Source organism: Cadophora gregata (genome assembly GCF_030347475.1).
Source record: "Cadophora gregata isolate MNR1 chromosome Unknown scaffold_7, whole genome shotgun sequence".
Lineage (NCBI taxonomy): Eukaryota > Fungi > Ascomycota > Leotiomycetes > Helotiales > Ploettnerulaceae > Cadophora > Cadophora gregata.
This window is the reverse complement of record NW_026695930.1, coordinates 476,257-494,959: the sequence shown is the minus strand read 5'-3', so window position 1 is coordinate 494,959 and position 18,703 is coordinate 476,257. Positions and strand designations below refer to the sequence as shown.

Below are 18,703 nucleotides of genomic sequence, written 5' to 3'. Positions count from 1 at the left end.
CATCGAATTCGTAAATTGTATCAGAAGCTTATGGGATGCTGCCCTCCAGATTGAATATGGTACTGCTCGAATTATACTATGATAAAAAGTGTTACCGGTCTCGGAACCACCAACCGCCAACGGAACGGACCGTAGCTTCTCTCTTATTCGAGCCGACCTCGCCGACCACGGACAATCACTTACCTTTCTCCAATAACTGAAAACGGAATGCTGTCTCCAGTAGTACTTTCCAACGATAACTTGTACTCAGTCTGCGAGATTCAAATTGCGGTCTCCGGCTCACCCTATTTGTCAGCATCCTAAGGTTAAGCACATATCAGTGGAAAGCAAGGGCCCGAAGAACAGCTCGAACTATGACAAATAAAAGTAAAGTATCACTTCAAAGTGCATATTGAAGTGTAGGCTTGTGTCCTCAAAGCTGCCCACGTTGTCCACCTCAGCTGAGGCAAATACCTTTCCGGGTTTCCCAAATCCAAATCGTCATCCAAATTCCGGAAATCCCATAAGTGTCTATACACATTAAGACAATCCCAAAGTTGTTGTTCAAACTGCTCTGAATCGGTGTCCCCTGTATTTGGATTGAAGATTAAATTCGAACGCTAGGTGAACCCCTATGCAGATAAAATATAATGAGCTTTTCTCAATCACCGCTATTCTGATCCCAATCAACGATGATTTGTAGATCACACTTACTACACATAATACTAGTACTCAGATCGAATCGCAGTCGGGAAGCGATCCCCCTCAACAGGATTCGACTTCAGCACCTCCTCAATCTCCTCCATTTCCTCCGGCGTCAACACCACATCCGCAAAATTCTCCTTAACCCTCTCCACACTTCTCGCACCCACAGCAAGCACAATGAAAGGCTTCCCCTCCTTCCCTTTACTCTTCACCCACGCAAGCGCCAGCTGCGCCGCAGTCACACCTTTCTTCTCCGCCAACTTCTGCAACTCCTGCACCAGCAAAACATTCTTCGCGAAAGCCTCTTCTTGGAAACGCGGGAAGTTCTTCTTGAAACTATCCTGCGGGATGTCGCTTGGTGATTTGATGGCGCCGGTCAACATCCCAGCGCCAAGCGGAGTATGGGCCGTGACTACAATGCCGAGCTCAGCACAGGTGTCGGCGACGCCATTGCTAAAGATATCAGTTGCCCAAAGCGAGACCTCTGCTTCCACCATATCGATCTTAGTAACTTTTGCAGCTCGACGGATAGTCGATGCTGCTGCTTCAGAGAGCTGAATGCCGTTGATCTTGCCTTCTTTCTTGAGCTCTGCGAGAGCGGAGACGGTGTCCTCGATAGGGACGTTGGGATCGACTCTGCAGGGCCCGAAGACGTCGATGGTTTTCTTGCCGGCGAGGATCTTGTTGGCATTGTCGACTGCTTCACGCATGTAAGTTGGCGAGCAGTCTAGGACCATGGGTTGGAAGGATCGGACGCCGGTTTTGACGCAGATGGTGACTTTGCTGGCGTCTTCGGGGTATGCGGTAAAGTAGCGGGCGAGTAGGTGGAGAGACTAGATTCTGTTAAGTATGGGATGTATGTTTGGGAAAGTTTTAGGGTCTTACGTTGGCATGAGGCGGTCCGTAGAAATCTGCTACGTTCCAAACTGTTGCTCCTGCTGCAAGTGCTGCGCGCATTGCTGCAAAGGCGGTGTCATCTGAAGTCGGAGCGGCTGGATTGGCCGTGAAGTCTAGTCGGGAGATGTCAGGAGAATCCGATTGAAAAGTTGGAATTAAACAGAGTCTAACTTACTCATAAGACCCAGGCCATTGGCACTGATGGGCCTTCCTACAAGTGTTGCCATGATTGGGTTCAAAGTTTGCAATTGGGGTTGGACTTCGGTTTTTGACCTGGAAAATTCAAGTTGAAAAATGCGAAGACTCAATGCGATGGATTATTCGATATTCTCTGAGGGAATCGAGAATCTTTATAGTCACAGCTTCAAACTTCTGCATCTATGCAGCTTACCATTTCGGTCGACACTCACTTGCGCATTCCGTGGAATCCACTGGGTTTTAGTTCCCTGTAAGTCCACAAAAGTTCCTCCGGGTTATGATATGACAAGATATTTTGAGCTTATCATCCAGTTCGTGCCGCATCTAGCTTCTGTAGACTGGAAACTAGTGGTGTTCGACCAGTTACAAACTGGATTGGGATATCCTAGCGAGCGGACGGAGTTAACCTTGGGACTTTCTCCTACCAACGAGCGTTTAGAGGTATATTTGACATAAGTTGATGTATTGTAGATGAAGATCGCACAAGGCAAGGATTGGCCGGAGATACCGGCTTTTGAGCTGGGACAAAGTCAAAACAGGTCCAGGACTCGCTTAGTCACAGCTGACTACTGTAACCATGCTTCTATTTCAACTTCAACTCCACTCAGCCACTACTCCAGTCGAACTTGACATACAACAAACAGGCAAAGTGAAAGTCCCAAGAACCACACGAATTACCACCACAAGTTCCTTGAAAAAAATATTCCTAAAATGGCAACGTTCAACCATCTGGCAGATGATGTTCTCCTCAACATCATCGATCGGATTCATATCCCCCAATCATTTCCTTAGCATGGCACATGTATTGAAGAGCTTAAACCGCTGCGTCACGCCGCATCTGTATCGATATGTGTATCTATGGCCGAAGTCTCCCTGGGCGTCAGATCCGCCTGTCTTCATTAAATGGCCGAATAGTCTCACCCAGATGTATTGTGCCGCCGACCAACGTACACGTATCTTCCACCTCGACCTTTTCAAGCAAACGATTGTTCAACGCCCAGATCTACGACGATGTGTAGTTGCGGCAAGCTTTGAGTGTCGAGTCAACGACTTTGAGAACCATCTTGTTTCCGTTGTGGTTGAAATCCTGGCGGGGTCCGCCGAATGTTTGCATGCTGCTCCAGAAATGTGTATTCCGCCAGCCCACTACTTCAAATATTTGACATCTCTGGAAATCGATGGAGAGGAACTGAGGGGCAGTTACGAGGGTGCTCTCTGCGATATTTTCTGTCTGCCGATGCTTCAGTCGATTTCTGTGGCTCGTGTAAAGAATTGGACGTGTTTTGACACCAGCACCATTCGAGCTGACCGAGCCAGGACATCCACCGTGAAAAATCTTTTACTCCGAGAGAGTGTCATCCCGGGTCCCGATCTGAAAGAAATCCTTACTTGGGCGAAAGCTCTCAAGTCTTTTAGACTCGCGCTCCATTTTCGTGGCCCGCAAGAAGGCCACGAAGTTGTTCATCGGGCTTCGGATTTTAGTGACGCCCTGCTGCCTCAAGCGTCGAGTCTGGAAGAGCTTCACGTTTACTGTGAATCGGAATTAGTTTTAAAGGCTGATCCATCCACCCTTTTTGACCAGCCTAACACAGTGGACCTTCGCGACTTCACCAAGTTGAGACGTGTTGGTCTTTGTCTCTCATTTCTGATGGTTTCCATATCAGATGCAGATTTCCACAATATTGATGTCGGGTCTTTCCCTCAGACATACCAAATATTGCCCCCAGCATTGGAAGACCTGCAAATTGAAATGCCAGACGACTTTCCACCTGCAGTCTTCTTCGCAACAGATCAAAATTGGGAAGTTGAGCTTCGGGCCGGTGAGTTGAGCTCCATCATGAGCGCCATATTTGAGAACAAACAGACACATCTTCCGCGCTTGAAAAGGGTTTTGTTTTTCCAGTGCCGGAGTGTCGCAGAAGCGGAGGACCTGCGAGCGATTCCAGGATGTTCCCAGATGCTGGAACATTCTGAATCCGCTGGGGTAGATGTCTCTTGGACCAGTTGTAGTATCCCGCCACTCTTCAACCATTGAAATGTTTTCGCACAGCGTTTTGGCGGCGTCAACAAAGTATGAGTTTTGTGCGCTTTACTTTCCATGTTCCAGTTCAATGCCTGTTTCTATTTTGACACACTTTATGTTTTTCTACATCACTGTCAAGTTTGCGAGCAAGTCACGTCATGTTTTTCGCTTCCTTGTAAGCGACGGCAATGCCATGTTGTGCTCTAGCATGGCAGGATCTGGATTACTCAACATTCATTGGCACTCAACTGTCTCTCAATCATCAATACTGTTGAGCATGTCTTCTGTCGAGATCTAGCAGGCGACGTGAGGTTGAAACCATGTGCTTGATATACCAGCATCGCTTCGTTCTTTCCTCGACCGTCGGAACCTCAGGCAGTGTACAACTTGTATTAACGTAGCAAGGCACTGAGCTGCACCAAATACCAGCATCACTAACATTATTAAGCACCAACAACATCGGTAGTAATTAAAAAGGACTCCTCGCTGCACCGTCTCGCACACAATGCCACCACTTCCCAAATCTCAAGCCGAGTCCGATCATGTTCAAGACATTCCACCACAAATCTTATCTTCGTCAGCATCAAGGAAATCAGACCGCGAGCCATTTCATGCGACCTACTTACCAGGTGCTAGAATGGGAAGTAGTCAGCAGCACCCGAGCCAAGACAGTGTTTTCGGAGCTGGTGACACGCTGCCAATCCCGTTGATCAGGATACATCCTCCTCCCATGACAAGAGACAGCCAATACTCCGTCGGATATTCCAAATCGAAATTGAATGACATGGGAGGCAAAATGTCGATCAGCATGTCCACGGCCACTCAGATTCCAGGATCAATTGGAGCCGCAAGGAGTGATCGGGTTTATGTGACACCATATCCAAAGCTGGAAAAGGGAGATAGGCTGCGGGTCCCTGTCGCAAGGCGCTTAAGATTGCCAAAGGCATCGAAAAACAAGGCGCCTTGTAAACCATCGGGGAAAAGAGGAAAACCTTCAGAGCACTGTACGGAGCCCCGCCAGATCATCAAGCGGCATAAACACTGGTCGTCGCCAACGTCACAGTTCGGCCTGGCAAAAATAAGGAAACTAGAGGCTGCGATGGAAAAGGACCAACGTCTGTTGGAGAAGACGGGGGACGACGCATCCAAGGCCGGGTGCTCTGAATGGGATTCCGGATTCGATTACGGATTCGAAGACGCCCTCGGGAACAGTTGTCAAGCTGCTCAGTCCAGCTTCACTTCCCCTTCGCTTGCCCCCGAATTGGAGAAAGGCCCTCCAATATTTACCTTCAAGGTCCCTCATGAGTGCTCACATTCATTGGCTGCCAAAACAAGTAAGGGTCCTTCCAAAGCCACTTTTGAGGTCTTCAAGAAGCAATGTATCAGGTCGAACACTGGGTGAGATTTCTCTCTTACGCCGCGGGGAGTGCATGGGCGGCGTGCACATAGATAAGACTAGGGAGTAAAAGTGTTAGAGAGGGCATCCACAAAGCTGCTATCAGAACCACGGAAGAGGATTTGCCACGGCTCACTTCTATGTCGTATCGGCGACCATGAGAGATTTTCTCGCAGTTCTGTAAATAGCACTGGACCACGGATGATATGAATTATACCAACTTAACATTGGCGACGCTCACGACTCACCACTCTTCCCAAATTCTACCACTCTTCTTCGAGCTCCCAGATTAGAGCTACATCTCCATCACCTCCATTGTACTTTTTGGGTCGAACCTTCCTGCATCTCAGCCATTTGCCAATACTCTTCCTTCTGTGCTTGGGAGGTGCCTTCCTCGAGTGTTGCACTGTTGTGGAATGCAGCGTTCCTGCCGTCATCTGGAAAATCGCTTGTCCTCTCCCTTTTGCCCGTGGATTTTCTCTCAACAATCTTCCTTCACCATCATCAATCTCGTCAACAATACCTACCATTCATCATCCTTATACACCTCCATGACCAGTCGTCCACTTGACTGCATCAATACCAGCCACACTCACTTCTACCACAGACAATCTTTGGCCCCTCTCCAAACAGACCTAGACGCGCAGCAGCGACACCAAGCTCAACAAGGCGCCCACCTCAGACGCAGCTCCCAGTCTCCCAGACTATCATCTAGCATGGCTTTTATCAACATCTGGACCAACGACTGCCCCAACTCCAAAGACGACAAGAAAAAGAACAAAGACGACAAACCCAAGCCTCCTCCCTTCCCACGCTCAAAGTCCTCCAAGTCAACCAAGGATAAAGATACCCACACTCCCGCCCATAAGCCACACAAAGAGCACAAGCCTAAGGCCCACAAACCTCCCAAAGAACACAAGAAGCATCCAGAACCCAAGAAGTGCAAAGACTCGAAGCCGGAAGAGTCCAAGAAACGCAGCTGGTTCTCATGGCCACGGCAGTACGAGCCAGCCAAGCCTCCAGTCAACCTCACCAAAGCCCCGAACCACGATACTGGCAAGAAGGGTGACGATTCCAAGAAGAAGGTTGATGAGCTGAAGAAGAAAGATGCGGAGTTGAAAAAAGAGGGTGCCGAACTGAAGAAGAAGGACAAGGAGCTGAAGAAGGACGGCGCTGAGTTAAGAAAGATTGGCGATGACTTGAAGAAGAAGGGTGATGAGTTGAAGAAAAAGGCTGAGGATATGAAGTCTGCTGCGGAAGGCTCGAAGTCTTCCAAAGCTGCAGACAAGAAGACGAAGAGTCAGGAGCAGAGATCCGATGGTGATGATGGCTGTGACTGTCCATATGATTAGATGCCAGACATCAGGATACAGGGCTCGTTGGGGATGAACCTTCACATTTGAGTACTGGAATGGATGGGTTCGGAAGGTGGAGTTTAATGGTCTCCAGAAGTGGTAGATTGGACTTTATTATTATCTTCTTGTGCTTGCTTGTCAACAGGTCTGGCTGGTAATGAGAAGCAGACTGGGATTTCATATGTGATGTTGGGATGCCGGGGCTAGATTGACGATAATGAAATTCAAATTGAGTCTTCAAGTCTGCATGATCTTCATTTCTCCAACGAATAACAATTCTCTATAGAATATCGTAAGTCTTAGCTCTGCATCTCTAATTGATGATGTAGTCCTCATGATATCCCTGCTATCTGGCTCTTCACACCCAAGCACTAACTGAAACCTCGCACAGAATCACAGCACTTGAATCCGAAGGGGAGCGTGTCATGACTGGTTGTTTTGTCGAACAAAATCTATTCCAAGCTGACGAGTTAGGGGAGCAGCTACTGTCGTTGCATTTGCACGTACACGTACCCGCCTCTGAAGGTGTGGATACTGGAGTTCTTCTTGGACTGGTCCTCGGTGAAGCCACAGGACATGCGAGGGTTGCCTCCCGAACATCGAGCGCAGAGCCAGACCAGCTTAAGTTCAGCAGCGACACAAGGTCTTTGCTCCAGAATTCATCATCGAACCACTGCGCCAGGTCGTCAAAAGCATGACCTTCATCGGTTTTGGAGTGGACCGGTTTCTCGGTGCAGAAGGACGGCGGCAATTGCAGATGTAATGCTCGCCACATCCCGTACAGTTCTGGATTGTTGTTCCTGAAGATAGCTGATAAAGTATACTTTATATTGATCAGCTCAACCAGTGGAAGCCCATTTTTACGATTCTGGAGGGTTGCAAGCAATCAAGTGAGCGATACCCATGCATGACCCTCGCTTACCTATATGTGCCAACAACACTGGCGGCAAGAAGTGGGCAGTGCTACAAGGGTCGGACGTCACCAACGCAAACGACTCGATAATCCAACGAAATCCTCCTTCGAATCATTGAAACAACTCTCCAGAGGAGAAGAGGACAAATCGCCCGTCCGGACGCAATCGTGAACCAGCTAGTACACATGATCATAGTATGGCGACTTTCCAGAGTTTATCCGACGAGATCCTCCTCCTTGAAGTTCAGCGTTTCATTCCCCACGCAGCCCTTCTGAAGATAGCCACAGTGTGTATGAGTCTGAATCGCTGCAGCACTCCGGAAATTTACCGGTACGTCCATTACCATGAGCCCTGGAATCTCATATCTTCCAACAGGATGGGGAGATATGCTCAAGTGTACGGCTGGTACGCCGACAAGTCTCGACCCAACACCAAGATCCACTCCCTCCAGCTATTCCTGAGAACTATCTCCAGTTCAGAAGAATTACGGAGACATGTGTTTGGTGCCAGCTTTTACTGTAACGCAGTGGATGAAGATGAAATCACCGCGAAGGTAGTTAGGGTGTTGAGCGGTTCTGCTCACTTCCCACCCATCCATCTTGCCCCATATGGGCCTCTTGATGCTAGCACGATAATGCCGGTTCTGAATACTGTGACCTCGCTAGAAATCCGATTCGATCACTTACAACCAGCTCTGGAGAGTGAATCCATACCGATGGATACTTGTTACGACGTTTTCTGTCTGCCGAACCTTCGATCGTTAGCGATTATCCACGTTCGGTCATGGACTCCCCAGTCTTCAAAGGAGACCTCGTCGAATACAGAAAAGTCTATGTCGAGAGTCAAAACCTCAAAGGTCACTTGCCTATCCTTCTTTGCAACAATCCCGCCAGGTCCGGATTTTGACCAGATACTGTCGTGGCCAAACGCGCTAAAGTCTCTTCACTACGAGCTAAGCACAGATGATCATCACAGCTTCGGACTCGACTCGCCCACTCTATCACCTGTGGATTTCAGCACAGCACTCTTGTCTCAAATGACGAGTCTCGAAGAACCTGTCATCTATGGCGACTGTCAAGGAGATAACAAGGGGTATATGCCGGCAGAAGTCTTTGATCTACGACTTTTCCCCAATATCCGCGTCGCCGGTCTGGGCCTAGGATTCTTGATGGTGTCGAAGCTAGATGCAGAGTGTGCGGACGGCGTTGTCGGCGATTTGAAATGATTGCACTAGACAATAAACTCTTATTCAATCGAGTCACAGGGTTTTTCTTCGATGGTAATGTTGATCAGTGCTTCTCTAGCTTGGAAGTTGGAGATTCAAATATCAATCCTTCCACAGTGCTCAAAACGTCAAAGTTGAAAAGTGCCGTTGAGATTGGGACATGATAATTAAAAGGCAACAAAACAATGTGGCCAGATCATGCTCACTGGAAGATTCATGAAGTAGTCCAAAATAATTCGTCGTATTTATTTGCCTCAGAGCTTCAAACTTGCCCTTACAAGTCTTCTCTCTTACATTTTCCTTCCACCCACTTTGCGAATGCCACAGAGTTGTCGTCTATGAAGACACAGAACAGATCAGCAACCCATATCAAAACTGGCGTAATAAATGCTAACGTCAGCAGAAATACAAGCGTGACACCCCAGCCGCCAATGTTACCGCCTGAAAGGCCAGTGGCCCATCTCAAAACAGGAGGGAACAATCTAGGAGCCATAGACTCCAACACCGACCAATGTATCAGATACATTGAGTAGCTGATTTTCCCGAGATACCTCACAGCTGGTGTGGTGAAAATGGCTTGCAGGAACTTCAGTTGCTGACAAGCAAATATTATGAAGAAGGCAACTAGACCAAACCATGGGAGCCATATTCTATTGGCCTGCATGTTGTATGCTGATCCAGTGTGCCGTATAATCCAGTTAAATCCGGGATCCTGCTCAGCGTAGTCCTGTGGCCATCCAGCCAACCAAATGGTCGGTATCAAACTCAGAGTGCATACGACTTTTAGCGTGATATTGACTATCCTCCTCAACTGCTTCAACTGTCTGAATCGAGTCTGCTGTCGAGGCGAGTATCCTGGCTGAAGAACTCCTTCTTTATCTTCGGCCCCCTCTTCCCGCAACAAGACTTCGTCCTCCCCGTCTGTATTGACCTGGTGAGTCTCAGACCAAGAGGATTGCGTTTCCCACCCCTGTTGGATCAACCCTAGCTCTGCGAGCCACATGCCCATCAGGAATTCGGAGACAACCCACTGTCCTGCTCGCATGGCGACCAGAATGATAGCCGCAACTAGTGCCATTCTCACTTGAACTTTACACCTAGACAAGGCGATTACTGGGTGAATTAAACGTCAGCTACTTCGCAACCGAGAAACTTGTAGCTTGCAATCAGGATGTGAGTAGACCAAGAAGACCTCATGCCCACATTGAAACAGCGAGTGAAGAGGATATTAGACTATCACTGGGTACTTACGAACTGCAAAGAGAATCACCGAGTTCGCCATCTCTATTGGAATGGTCCACAGGTGTGGATCGGGGTGAATGAGCACTCTTTGATCCGGCCACCAAAAGTCAAGAATCTGTTTCAGTTCCGTCCACCATACCCCCATCTGCGCAGCGAAAGTCGTACTTCCGCCTGGTCGCAAGTCTATCCACAGCAGTATCTGCCCAATGAAAGTCGACCCCAAAACTGGTAGGAACAACCTCATGGCTCGACGGAACAGCGCCGAGGATACGGTGCTTAGGACGGCAGCATGTTCGTTGGCTCGTAATTGCTTCAGCGACTTGAGGGAGAGTGCGTATCCGGAGATGACGAAAAATATGTGTACCATGGGGTGCCCGCTGAATATTAGGCGGATACCAGGAAGCTGGAGTGGGGAGGATGGGTATGGAGTTTGGTCCTGCGACAGTGGGAGGCCGTAGGCTGGCAAGATGGTTGGAAGGTATTTTCCCTCGACGTGATAGATGTAGACGAAGAGGGCGGCGATACCGCGGAGTCCATCGAGATAGCTGGTTGGAGAGATCTTCCCCAGACAGGATTGCTGGGAGGGATCGAGGAGCGGCTGTATGAAAGTCGGGAGCAGGGAGATACCCACTCGCTTAAGCGGTTGGAGTAAGAGAGGTTTTGAGAATCCCATGTTTGATTGACGATTCATTTGTGAGTTTGATGGACTGCGTACGATGAAAGATGTCAGGTACTTATATTATACTACTATCGATTCGCGTCGCGCCTTGACGCGAGGAATGTCATGTCGGAATGGCGTCTCTAATATGACTTGCAGTTGGGCCAAGGGAGAACGCCACCAAGCGAGAACGCGCCATGCCATCCAAGCGATCAACTCAGGTATGTCATGACCAGAAACCTGCAACCTGGCTGGGTTGTGGAAGGTTGTTAATTGTGTACACGTCTTATTTGATTAAAGAAGCATAGCTCGAAAATCAGGATTGACACTAAATAGTGTAACATTATTTAGATGCCTACGAGTTCGAAGTTCTACAGGAACCGCACACTGGTCAAGTCAACTATTTCAATTTATCTATTACACACCTTTCAGTCCTCGAAGCTCACATTCATGGCTGGTTTTGTGTTGGCATTCAGTGTACTGTTTGAAACAATCAGCATATGTATCTAACTATATCTTGGAACAACTCACAATATGTCCGGCCTGGAATAGCTTCCCACAGCATCAAAGTCCATCTACTCAAATCATCAGTAGAGATCCTTTGAAAGTCTTTCGGCTTGTGCTTATCTGGCTTCTGTTAATTCAGCAAGATTCAGTGTCGCGTAGACGATCTCCTGCTTGTCTCTGACAGGTTCGGTGAGGAAGTTTCCCATCGGTCCGACAATACAGGAACCACCATGGTTCAAGATGTCGTCCTGAGCCCATTGGTTTCCTTCGGGGTTGCGATCGGGGTGCTCCAGTGTGAAGGACGGATAGTCAGATGGAAAATCCGAGACCTGGGAATGTCAATTCTTTCTCGGCTGGCCCCTGTGGTATAGATCCTCACTTTGCAGAACTGGTTGATCGAAATCACAAAGCACCTGCCCTCTTTGGCTATGTGCTGTATTGTTGCGGCCCATGTCGCTGGGTCATCAGCAGTTGGTGCAATGTAGATTCTGTCAAGTGTCAGTTGTGCTTCCATCACAATGTACTGAGGATCAGTTCGCACTCAATCCCGCGCTGATAGAGCGCGAGTCTGGCGGCTGGCATGTAGTTCTCCCAGCATATCAGACCTCCGATCCTTGGCCCAGATCCAGTGGAGAGTTCAGAAAGATCCTAACTTGCCAGGATCCACGCCATGATATCACTCGAAGAAGGCATTGCACTGTAGGTGACTTATTATAAAAGCGAGGTCTGTGGTAGCCCCCCACTTTTACGTTCGCTAAATATTCCGGTTGTTTACTTGTTGCATGAGCCCAAATGCTGACAGGAATAGATCACTATAGCCCAGACACCATATGCATTCACGGCATTATGATTGATGGGAGACACTGTGCGAGTCATCTAGCGAGAAAGTCTATAAGGCCACGATACCTCTATCGCCGCACAGTTTAGGCTTTGCGATCATCCCGAAACCTGAAAGAAAGAATGGACTCAATAATAATGCGAAAATGACTGAGCAAAACAATATGTACAACTCTCCCACCCAATGTTCATCTTTCAGCTCGCTAGATATAACATCCGCAGTTCAATATTGTGGGTCTGGAAGGCTACAGCAACCCGCTTTACCGAGCTTATGCACCCGTGATGATATAGATCTCACCCGTCGAATCGCTAGTCATGAACAACCTATCCTTCGAATCAAACGCGAGCGTCGTTGGACGGAAACATCTCGATGGACAATTGGCATTGTTAGAATTGTACAGGATGTTGACAGCGGCCGTTGTGCTAGTGGTTGGCTCGACGGGCTGTCCATTTCTGAATGCTATGCGCGAGAGTCTGTATCCGTCGGGTGGTGAACGGTTCCTGGATTGCCGTTAGAGCTGTCTTTTTATAGGACTCAAGTCTCGACTGAGATGAGAGGTTAAAAGTAAGTGAGATGAGAGAGGTAACGTACCAACTTCCATGGAACGCAATGTACGCCGCGGTACCGTTCCGGTTGAACTTCACATCTAGCGGCGCTGTGTGAGCAGGGAATGTCAAACGAGGAGCTTGACGCTCTAAACACATCGCATCTGTGTTGGATCCCGAGGGGTCGCCAATCAAGAATTGCGTGCCGACTTTGATGTTTGCGTTGTTGGGGAGAACGCTTGGATCCCACGCTGCGAAGCATTGCGGATAGCCGTAATTGGCGCCGCGCTGAGGTGATGCTGTGGTAGAGTTGAGCAAACCGTGGTAGTTCAGTTCTTCACCTGGGTTGGTGTTGTGTACATCCACGCCTTGGCGACGCATGTCGTCGACGGAGTTCTCGACGGACCACTGGGACCTTTTAGCATGTGATGAATTCATGAAACGGTAGAAGATTATACTTACGAATCCACCGCTGCTAATATCCTCGCTCATACCGACGCTGTTCCGCAAGCCCCATGCTATGACTTCTCCAGCTGTGTAATCAACTGGAGCGCTACTCGTTCCGGAGATGCTGAATGCTCTGATTTGGCTGCGGCCTGAAGTGATTTGCGCTGTTGGTGCATCAATGTTGCCGTCTGACCCTCGACTTACGAGAAGCATATTAGGGTTGAATTTGGATACCCACAATGTTCGGGTAGAGTGTCCACCATTGCGCATGTTCTGAATGATGGTCTTTCTCGTGCCGACTGTACCTGCGACGGCATCGTATGGGTAAGAATAAACATTTGTCAAACTTGAGGCGAAGAGGGTTTTGCCATCAGCAGAGAGATCGATGCCGTGGTTAAGCTATAGAAATTAGTAAATAATTGCTATACTGCAATGCTGATGACTTACAGTGTTGTCTGCGATCAATGTCTTGCTCGAGGCAACACAGACGTTGATCCCACCATTATCGGTGAGTTTGATATATCTGATTCCTCCACCACCTTGTTCTACGACGAGCAAGTTTCCGGCAGTGTCAAATACCATTCCTCTCGGAGATTTTAATCCATTTATGACCACTCGAGTTTGCACACCTGAAGCGGTGACTGGCGCCCCCTGCGCAGGATTGATAGTTGAGCATGTTTGGCCATTGCTCGAAGTTGCGAGGACCGCGAGCAAAATTGTGAGAGTGGAAAGGGACCGAGTCCAAATCGATGAGAAAGCCATGGCTGTTTCTCTATCACAGATAGGTGATGTGCTGAGACGTGAAACTTGTGATACTGGGGCCTGATTTCAGAATGTTTCCCACCTCGGGCTTCCCCCCATACAAATACTTACACATCCACGCCTCCTGACCCCATTTTTAAAGCCTGATATGGTTCTTAATTGAAGAGGGGAAGCCAAGACGACACATACCCCTCAATTGCCTCATGATTTTCACATAAAACCCAGCAAGCGTCCTGGTGAAGAACACGATGGCACCTCAATCCTGAGAACGCGATATATAAGATCCGGGAGATGTGATCTCGGCGCTCGGCAGACCAGTCAGAAGGAAACAAAAGCTCCGGATAAGTATACGATGAAGATATGCCGAGCCAGCAGCATGTAAGCGATAGATTCGGGGTAGATGTCCGCCCTTGATTTCCCACACCTCGGCGATATTTGGCTATTTTATAATTCTTGGCGATGGGGATGTCGTAGCGAGGTCAGGTTGTTGTGTGGTGGAAAATCCGATGGGAGATCTGGAGTAGCATTTTGAGCAGCATGAGATGCCATTTCAAGTAGATAATTGTAGATCTCAGGGGGGAGAAAGCAAGGGAGATCTCGGTAGTGTTGATTAGGAAGGTAGTATTTCAGAACGCGAACTTGACAAGCGAAGGACAAATATACTTTTTGCAAGCAGAATAGAACGACACAGACCATGAAATGTGACTTCAAAAAGACTCAACAAGTGAACAACGAAGTCAGACGAAGTAAAAAAAATCCGCCAAAGTACGATTAGCGGATATCTAATAAAAGTGATCAGAAACAGGTTGAAGGAATGGCACTTGCAAATTGCTCGCAGGCCACCGACAGGGTTAGGGGCGGTGGATAACGTCGATCCCCGTCATAGCACTCACTCCGGAGCCAAAGCTGTATTGACCTGCTGCTTATGGCTCATGTTATGATGATGGAACGCTGCTGAAGGGAGTCAAGAAAGGTGCAAGGAGAGGGGAGAATATGGAAGGGGGAATCATGACTCAGCCATGACTAAGCGATGCGTATTGACACCTCAAATGTCCTCATGCAGGGTCGATGTTCAACATGTCAAAATCGTACAAGGTAATACTACTTGAAGAAGGGCTTCTTTTATCATTTGATACCGAGTATGTTCCGCACCCTTGGATCAGATCAGGTACATGTCTGTCACTATCATCTCCTTTGAACCTCAAACCGATGACCCAAATCCTTTCTTTGGGCGCAAAGCACTATCAGGAGCTTCCAGGAGTGCATAGCGAACTATGTCCTGAAGTGTTCCACTACGCTATGTATAATTCCAAAAGTGACCTCTGAAAAGAAGTTACACAATTTCATTTTCAATTTCCATTCAACTTTCAAATAAATCCCTTTCATCGATTGTCCTCTGTTTAAGGTTTTGAGGCTGCCTGAAATCTTGTCCCGCAGCAGCTGCCCCGCCACGCAAGTCCCAACGCGTCATGGGACATCCAATCCGCCACACTCGACACCACAGCATACTTGATCACAGTAACACCACCAGGAACAAGAGAGACACAAAATGACCTGAACTTCCAACTTTCTGCTCTTCATCCAGAGCTTCAACATACCGATCAACAATCCGCCAACTTTAAGAGTACGCAGCTGGGATAACGACAATGACGTCGTCAAAGAACCCCGCGCGATCAGCATCTCCATCGAACAGCTTCTATGCTATGAGCGACGACGAGGAAGGCGACTAGTGAGTACAGTTTTCTAGCGTTGAGGGAGAGATACCGGTATCTTGGAGACTATTTTGCCTTTTGGATGTCCTGAACCTGACGGGGGGGCACTTTGCATTGTCTCTTATCAAGGCAGTCGGCGATGGGAATACTGACATGCTCGTAGTAATACCATTACCCATACGACCTCTGGCAGGGGGGTGAAGCTTCTCTATTCAAAGAGCAAGGTATGTTGTGTTCTATACGTCCTCCACTACCTATCGACCTCAGCCAAAGTCCTCAGAACATTACCTGACATTCAAATTGCAGGTTTATATCCACCCCACCCCCTCCGCAAAGGACAATATACCAGGGTATATTGCACTCCTTCAGCAGAAGCCAGCACCCGACTCTCGACCCACTTCATCCTCCTCCCCATCTTCGAGAGCGAAAGCGGCCTCTTCCCTCCTCCTTGCCTGGGTTCCCGAACATTCCCTGGGCGATGCTAGAGATACATACGTGAAGGTGGATCTGGCAGAAGGCGACTCTCCTCCGAAACAATCATACCTCGTTCCACCTCCCCCGACCACGACTACACACTCGAGCTCGATAGGACACTATGCCTTCGCCATTCCCGTCTCTGCAATATACAGTTTACTGGTTCGACCTCCGAGTCTTGGGTGGTGGTTCGGCAGCGTTATCATTAATAGCAGGGCGGGGGATTCTTTCCCGGCCCTCTTTTTCCACGATTCAGAATGTCAATCTACAATTCTACAAAAAAAGAAGCATGCGAGGGAGAACTTCGATCCCTTTGGTGCGAATGGGGAGATGTTCTGGGGCGGAGACGAGGTGCTGAGATGGCTGAGGAGATATGTCGAGATTGAGCGCAGTGGTGCGGAACCTAATATCTATTTGATCGAGCCCAGTCTGGAGGATAAGGAGGCCTTCGGTGGAAAGCCAGTTACAGCTGCGTTGGTGAGGCCGACGAGCAGTGGAGCCAATGTGACGGGAGCAGCCGGTTCGGGAGCTGCATCGAGCTCGAGAGGTCCCAGAGATGCAGCTATGGATCCAGTCACAAAGTTTGTCAAGGAGGCCGGATGGAACCTGATGGAGAAATTCAGCAAGGTCACAACTTTTACAAGACGGACGGCAGATTCGGTTATCGACAACCCCAAGATGCCACCACAGATGAGGAGGCTGTTGAAGAACCCTGAGGTACAGACATTACAGGAGGAATTCGACAGTGCAAGGATATATTTGGCAAGATGGGCTATGGGTATTGCTGAGCAGAGTGAACGAGATCGAAACCAGAGAATATGGACAGCCAGGGATGTCCTGGAAATGGAGGAGACTGATGTCGGAGAATTCGAGCTTCTGGATACTGAAATGGGATCATTGAGTATGAAGGAGCAGCGGAAAACAGTCACTTTGAAGGAATGGAATAGCTACTTCGACCAGCGAACAGGAAGATTACAAGTCACTGTTGACGAGGTCAAGGAGCGGATATTCCATGGTGGGCTTGATCCCGAGGATGGTGTAAGAAAAGAGGCATGGCTTTTCCTTCTCGAAGTCTACGATTGGCATTCCTCAGCCGAGGAACGCAAGAACGAGGCAGCTAAACTCCGGGACGAATATGTGAAGTTGAAGGGTGCATGGTGGGATAGATTAATTGATCTTGGTGGAGAAGGAGAGGAGGGCGAATGGTGGCGTGAGCAGAGAGGCCGAATAGGTTTGTCACCATGATAGCCCACCCCAAGCCGCAGTATAGACTGATATATCCCATCTCTTGGGGTTCTTGCAATAGAGAAGGATGTGCACCGAACAGATCGTACAATTCCGCTTTTCGCAGGAGAAGACACACCACATCCGGATCCGTCCTCGCCATTTGCAGATGTCGGAACCAACGTCCACCTGGAACAGATGAAAGACATGCTCTTGACCTATAACGAGTACAATCGCGACTTGGGTTATGTCCAAGGAATGTCTGATCTTCTCGCCCCTATCTATGCCGTAATGCAGGACGATGCTATCGCATTCTGGGGATTCCAACATTTCATGGACCGCATGGAAAGAAACTTCCTCCGCGATCAGAGTGGCATGAGAAAGCAGCTTCTTACTCTGGATAATCTAGTCCAACTTATGGATCCCAAGTTGTACCTGCATCTTCAAAGCGCCGACTCCACGAACTTTTTCTTCTTCTTCCGCATGTTACTTGTCTGGTACAAGCGCGAGTTCCCATGGCTAGATATCCTGCATCTGTGGGAAGTGTTGTGGACGGACTACTTGAGCAGCGGATTCCACCTCTTCATTGCTCTTGCAATCTTGGAAAAGCACAGAGATGTGATTATGGAACACTTGCAACATTTCGATGAGGTGTTGAAATATGGTACGGTCGAATCCTCCCTCCTGGTTCAGACAATGAAGCTAATTTGAAACAGTCAACGAGCTCTCCACCACAATTGACCTAGAATCAACACTTGTCCGCGCAGAAGCTCTCTATCGCCGCTTTCAGCGCACTGTCGAAGCCATTGATAAGAAATCCAACTTCCCAGCCCCGAAACTGCGACAGCGAAATACAGCTTCGACACAGAATGTATCGCTCGGAGGCACGCAATCATTACGGCCAAGCTCACCTACCTCACCCTCGGCGAATACCTCGGGTGTCGATACTGTAAGTGCTGGCGGCACGAACAGTGACCCTCCAACAGGTGGTGAGATTTCTGCAGGTACAGCGAATCCATCAACAGCAACTGCTGCGAAGGGTAATTCGAAGGGTAAAGGAAAGGGAAGGGGCGATGAGCGGAAGAGTGCCGAGCTGGAAGATCAAAGACCTAAAGTCATTAGTCCTGAGCTGAGAGGTTTACTCAGCCGGAAAGTAGAGGTCCTTCCACGAAAGGTAGTTAGGAACGAGGGAGAGGGGTTGTCCAGTATTAAAAAGTAGATATTCCGGGGCGGGTTTATGACTATGGATGGGTGGAGAGCATGATACATGAATCGGCGTTTGGGATGGGCTGGGGACCTACTTTTGGGCATAGGTTCATGGTTTGACCGTTTGTCTGCTTTTAATGTCACTGGAACTTCCGAGAACTTTGATTTTACCTCAATTGTGCGCCGCACGGTGTTCTTGGACGGGTATATACACTCCTCGCCCAACCTTTCCCCTCCCCTTCAGCATCACTTCACCATCCCGATCCACCATCTGGTGTCCTGGCTAAAACCACACTATTTCCTCCTCTGTTATCCCTACGCACCCATCTCCAACTTGACGACCTCACCCCTCCATCCTTCCTCCACCCTTTCACCCATTCTCCTCCTCTTCCATCC

At 48.7% G+C, this 18,703-nt stretch overlaps 9 protein-coding genes across 10 annotated transcripts; 5 read left to right on the top strand and 4 right to left on the bottom strand.

Moving 5' to 3' along the window:
* On the bottom strand, window positions 1-2,263 carry ONS95_012930 (uncharacterized protein). The gene is made up of 4 exons (XM_058506550.1): window positions 1,757-2,263; window positions 1,570-1,694; window positions 694-1,517; window positions 1-611 (listed from the first exon to the last, which is right to left on the bottom strand). Exons 1-3 carry the CDS (start codon window positions 1,806-1,808, stop codon window positions 705-707), a joined length of 990 nt encoding a protein of 329 aa, XP_058357280.1. The 5' UTR covers window positions 1,809-2,263; the 3' UTR covers window positions 1-611; window positions 694-704.
* Window positions 2,264-2,572: 309 nt separating this feature from the next.
* On the top strand, window positions 2,573-3,814 carry ONS95_012929 (uncharacterized protein; the record flags this gene model as incomplete). Its single annotated transcript, XM_058506549.1, has 1 exon — window positions 2,573-3,814. The coding sequence occupies one exon, from the start codon at window positions 2,573-2,575 to the stop codon at window positions 3,812-3,814; it is 1,242 nt and encodes a 413-aa protein (XP_058357279.1).
* A 493-nt stretch (window positions 3,815-4,307) lies between these two features.
* Window positions 4,308-5,204, top strand: ONS95_012928 (uncharacterized protein; the record flags this gene model as incomplete). The annotated part of the gene is made up of 1 exon (XM_058506548.1): window positions 4,308-5,204. One exon carries the CDS (start codon window positions 4,308-4,310, stop codon window positions 5,202-5,204), a length of 897 nt encoding a protein of 298 aa, XP_058357278.1.
* A 410-nt stretch (window positions 5,205-5,614) lies between these two features.
* Window positions 5,615-6,550, top strand: ONS95_012927 (uncharacterized protein; the record flags this gene model as incomplete). The annotated part of the gene is made up of 1 exon (XM_058506547.1): window positions 5,615-6,550. The coding sequence occupies one exon, from the start codon at window positions 5,615-5,617 to the stop codon at window positions 6,548-6,550; it is 936 nt and encodes a 311-aa protein (XP_058357277.1).
* A 1,113-nt stretch (window positions 6,551-7,663) lies between these two features.
* Window positions 7,664-8,692, top strand: ONS95_012926 (uncharacterized protein; the record flags this gene model as incomplete). The annotated part of the gene is made up of 1 exon (XM_058506546.1): window positions 7,664-8,692. One exon carries the CDS (start codon window positions 7,664-7,666, stop codon window positions 8,690-8,692), a length of 1,029 nt encoding a protein of 342 aa, XP_058357276.1.
* A 227-nt stretch (window positions 8,693-8,919) lies between these two features.
* ONS95_012925 (uncharacterized protein) lies at window positions 8,920-10,619 on the bottom strand. The gene is made up of 2 exons (XM_058506545.1): window positions 9,944-10,619; window positions 8,920-9,805 (listed from the first exon to the last, which is right to left on the bottom strand). Exons 1-2 carry the CDS (start codon window positions 10,605-10,607, stop codon window positions 8,967-8,969), a joined length of 1,503 nt encoding a protein of 500 aa, XP_058357275.1. The 5' UTR covers window positions 10,608-10,619; the 3' UTR covers window positions 8,920-8,966.
* A 596-nt stretch (window positions 10,620-11,215) lies between these two features.
* On the bottom strand, window positions 11,216-11,681 carry ONS95_012924 (uncharacterized protein; the record flags this gene model as incomplete). Its single annotated transcript, XM_058506544.1, has 3 exons — window positions 11,216-11,428; window positions 11,479-11,587; window positions 11,641-11,681. 3 exons carry the CDS (start codon window positions 11,679-11,681, stop codon window positions 11,216-11,218), a joined length of 363 nt encoding a protein of 120 aa, XP_058357274.1.
* A 339-nt stretch (window positions 11,682-12,020) lies between these two features.
* ONS95_012923 (uncharacterized protein) lies at window positions 12,021-14,663 on the bottom strand. Of its 2 annotated transcripts, XM_058506543.1 has the most exons (5): window positions 13,803-14,663; window positions 13,377-13,744; window positions 12,945-13,328; window positions 12,529-12,890; window positions 12,021-12,437 (listed from the first exon to the last, which is right to left on the bottom strand). In XM_058506543.1, the coding sequence occupies exons 1-5, from the start codon at window positions 13,804-13,806 to the stop codon at window positions 12,206-12,208; spliced, it is 1,350 nt and encodes a 449-aa protein (XP_058357273.1). In that variant the 5' UTR covers window positions 13,807-14,663; the 3' UTR covers window positions 12,021-12,205. The 2 variants fall into 2 exon arrangements, with proteins under 2 accessions (XP_058357273.1, XP_058357272.1); XM_058506542.1 differs by having other exon boundaries at window positions 13,377-14,663.
* GYP7 (GTPase activating protein) lies at window positions 14,640-18,219 on the top strand. The gene is made up of 4 exons (XM_058506541.1): window positions 14,640-15,420; window positions 15,567-15,627; window positions 15,710-17,108; window positions 17,184-18,219. Exons 1-4 carry the CDS (start codon window positions 15,338-15,340, stop codon window positions 17,810-17,812), a joined length of 2,172 nt encoding a protein of 723 aa, XP_058357271.1. The 5' UTR covers window positions 14,640-15,337; the 3' UTR covers window positions 17,813-18,219.
* The last annotated feature ends 484 nt before the right edge of the window (window positions 18,220-18,703 follow it).

What these genes read in the sequence shown, in the direction of transcription:
- ONS95_012930 (XM_058506550.1), bottom strand. Translation starts at nt 1,808, where the DNA reads ATGGCAACACTTGTAGGAAGGCCCATCAGTGCCAATGGCCTGGGTCTT. An exon ending in CAATGGCCTGGGTCTTATGA is followed by an intron (nt 1,695 to 1,756) that starts GTAAGTTAGACT and finishes TCTCCCGACTAG; the next exon opens with ACTTCACGGCCAATCCAGCC. An exon ending in ACGGACCGCCTCATGCCAAC is followed by an intron (nt 1,518 to 1,569) that starts GTAAGACCCTAA and finishes AACAGAATCTAG; the next exon opens with TCTCTCCACCTACTCGCCCG.
- ONS95_012925 (XM_058506545.1), bottom strand. Translation starts at nt 10,607, where the DNA reads ATGGGATTCTCAAAACCTCTCTTACTCCAACCGCTTAAGCGAGTGGGT. An exon ending in GGTGATTCTCTTTGCAGTTC is followed by an intron (nt 9,806 to 9,943) that starts GTAAGTACCCAG and finishes TAATTCACCCAG; the next exon opens with TAATCGCCTTGTCTAGGTGT.
- ONS95_012923 (XM_058506543.1), bottom strand. An exon ending in CATTGATCGCAGACAACACT is followed by an intron (nt 13,329 to 13,376) that starts GTAAGTCATCAG and finishes TAATTTCTATAG; the next exon opens with CTTAACCACGGCATCGATCT. An exon ending in ATTGCGTTCCATGGAAGTTG is followed by an intron (nt 12,438 to 12,528) that starts GTACGTTACCTC and finishes ACGGCAATCCAG; the next exon opens with GAACCGTTCACCACCCGACG.
- GYP7 (XM_058506541.1), top strand. Translation starts at nt 15,338, where the DNA reads ATGACGTCGTCAAAGAACCCCGCGCGATCAGCATCTCCATCGAACAGC. An exon ending in TTCTCTATTCAAAGAGCAAG is followed by an intron (nt 15,628 to 15,709) that starts GTATGTTGTGTT and finishes TTCAAATTGCAG; the next exon opens with GTTTATATCCACCCCACCCC. An exon ending in TGAGCAGAGAGGCCGAATAG is followed by an intron (nt 17,109 to 17,183) that starts GTTTGTCACCAT and finishes TTCTTGCAATAG; the next exon opens with AGAAGGATGTGCACCGAACA.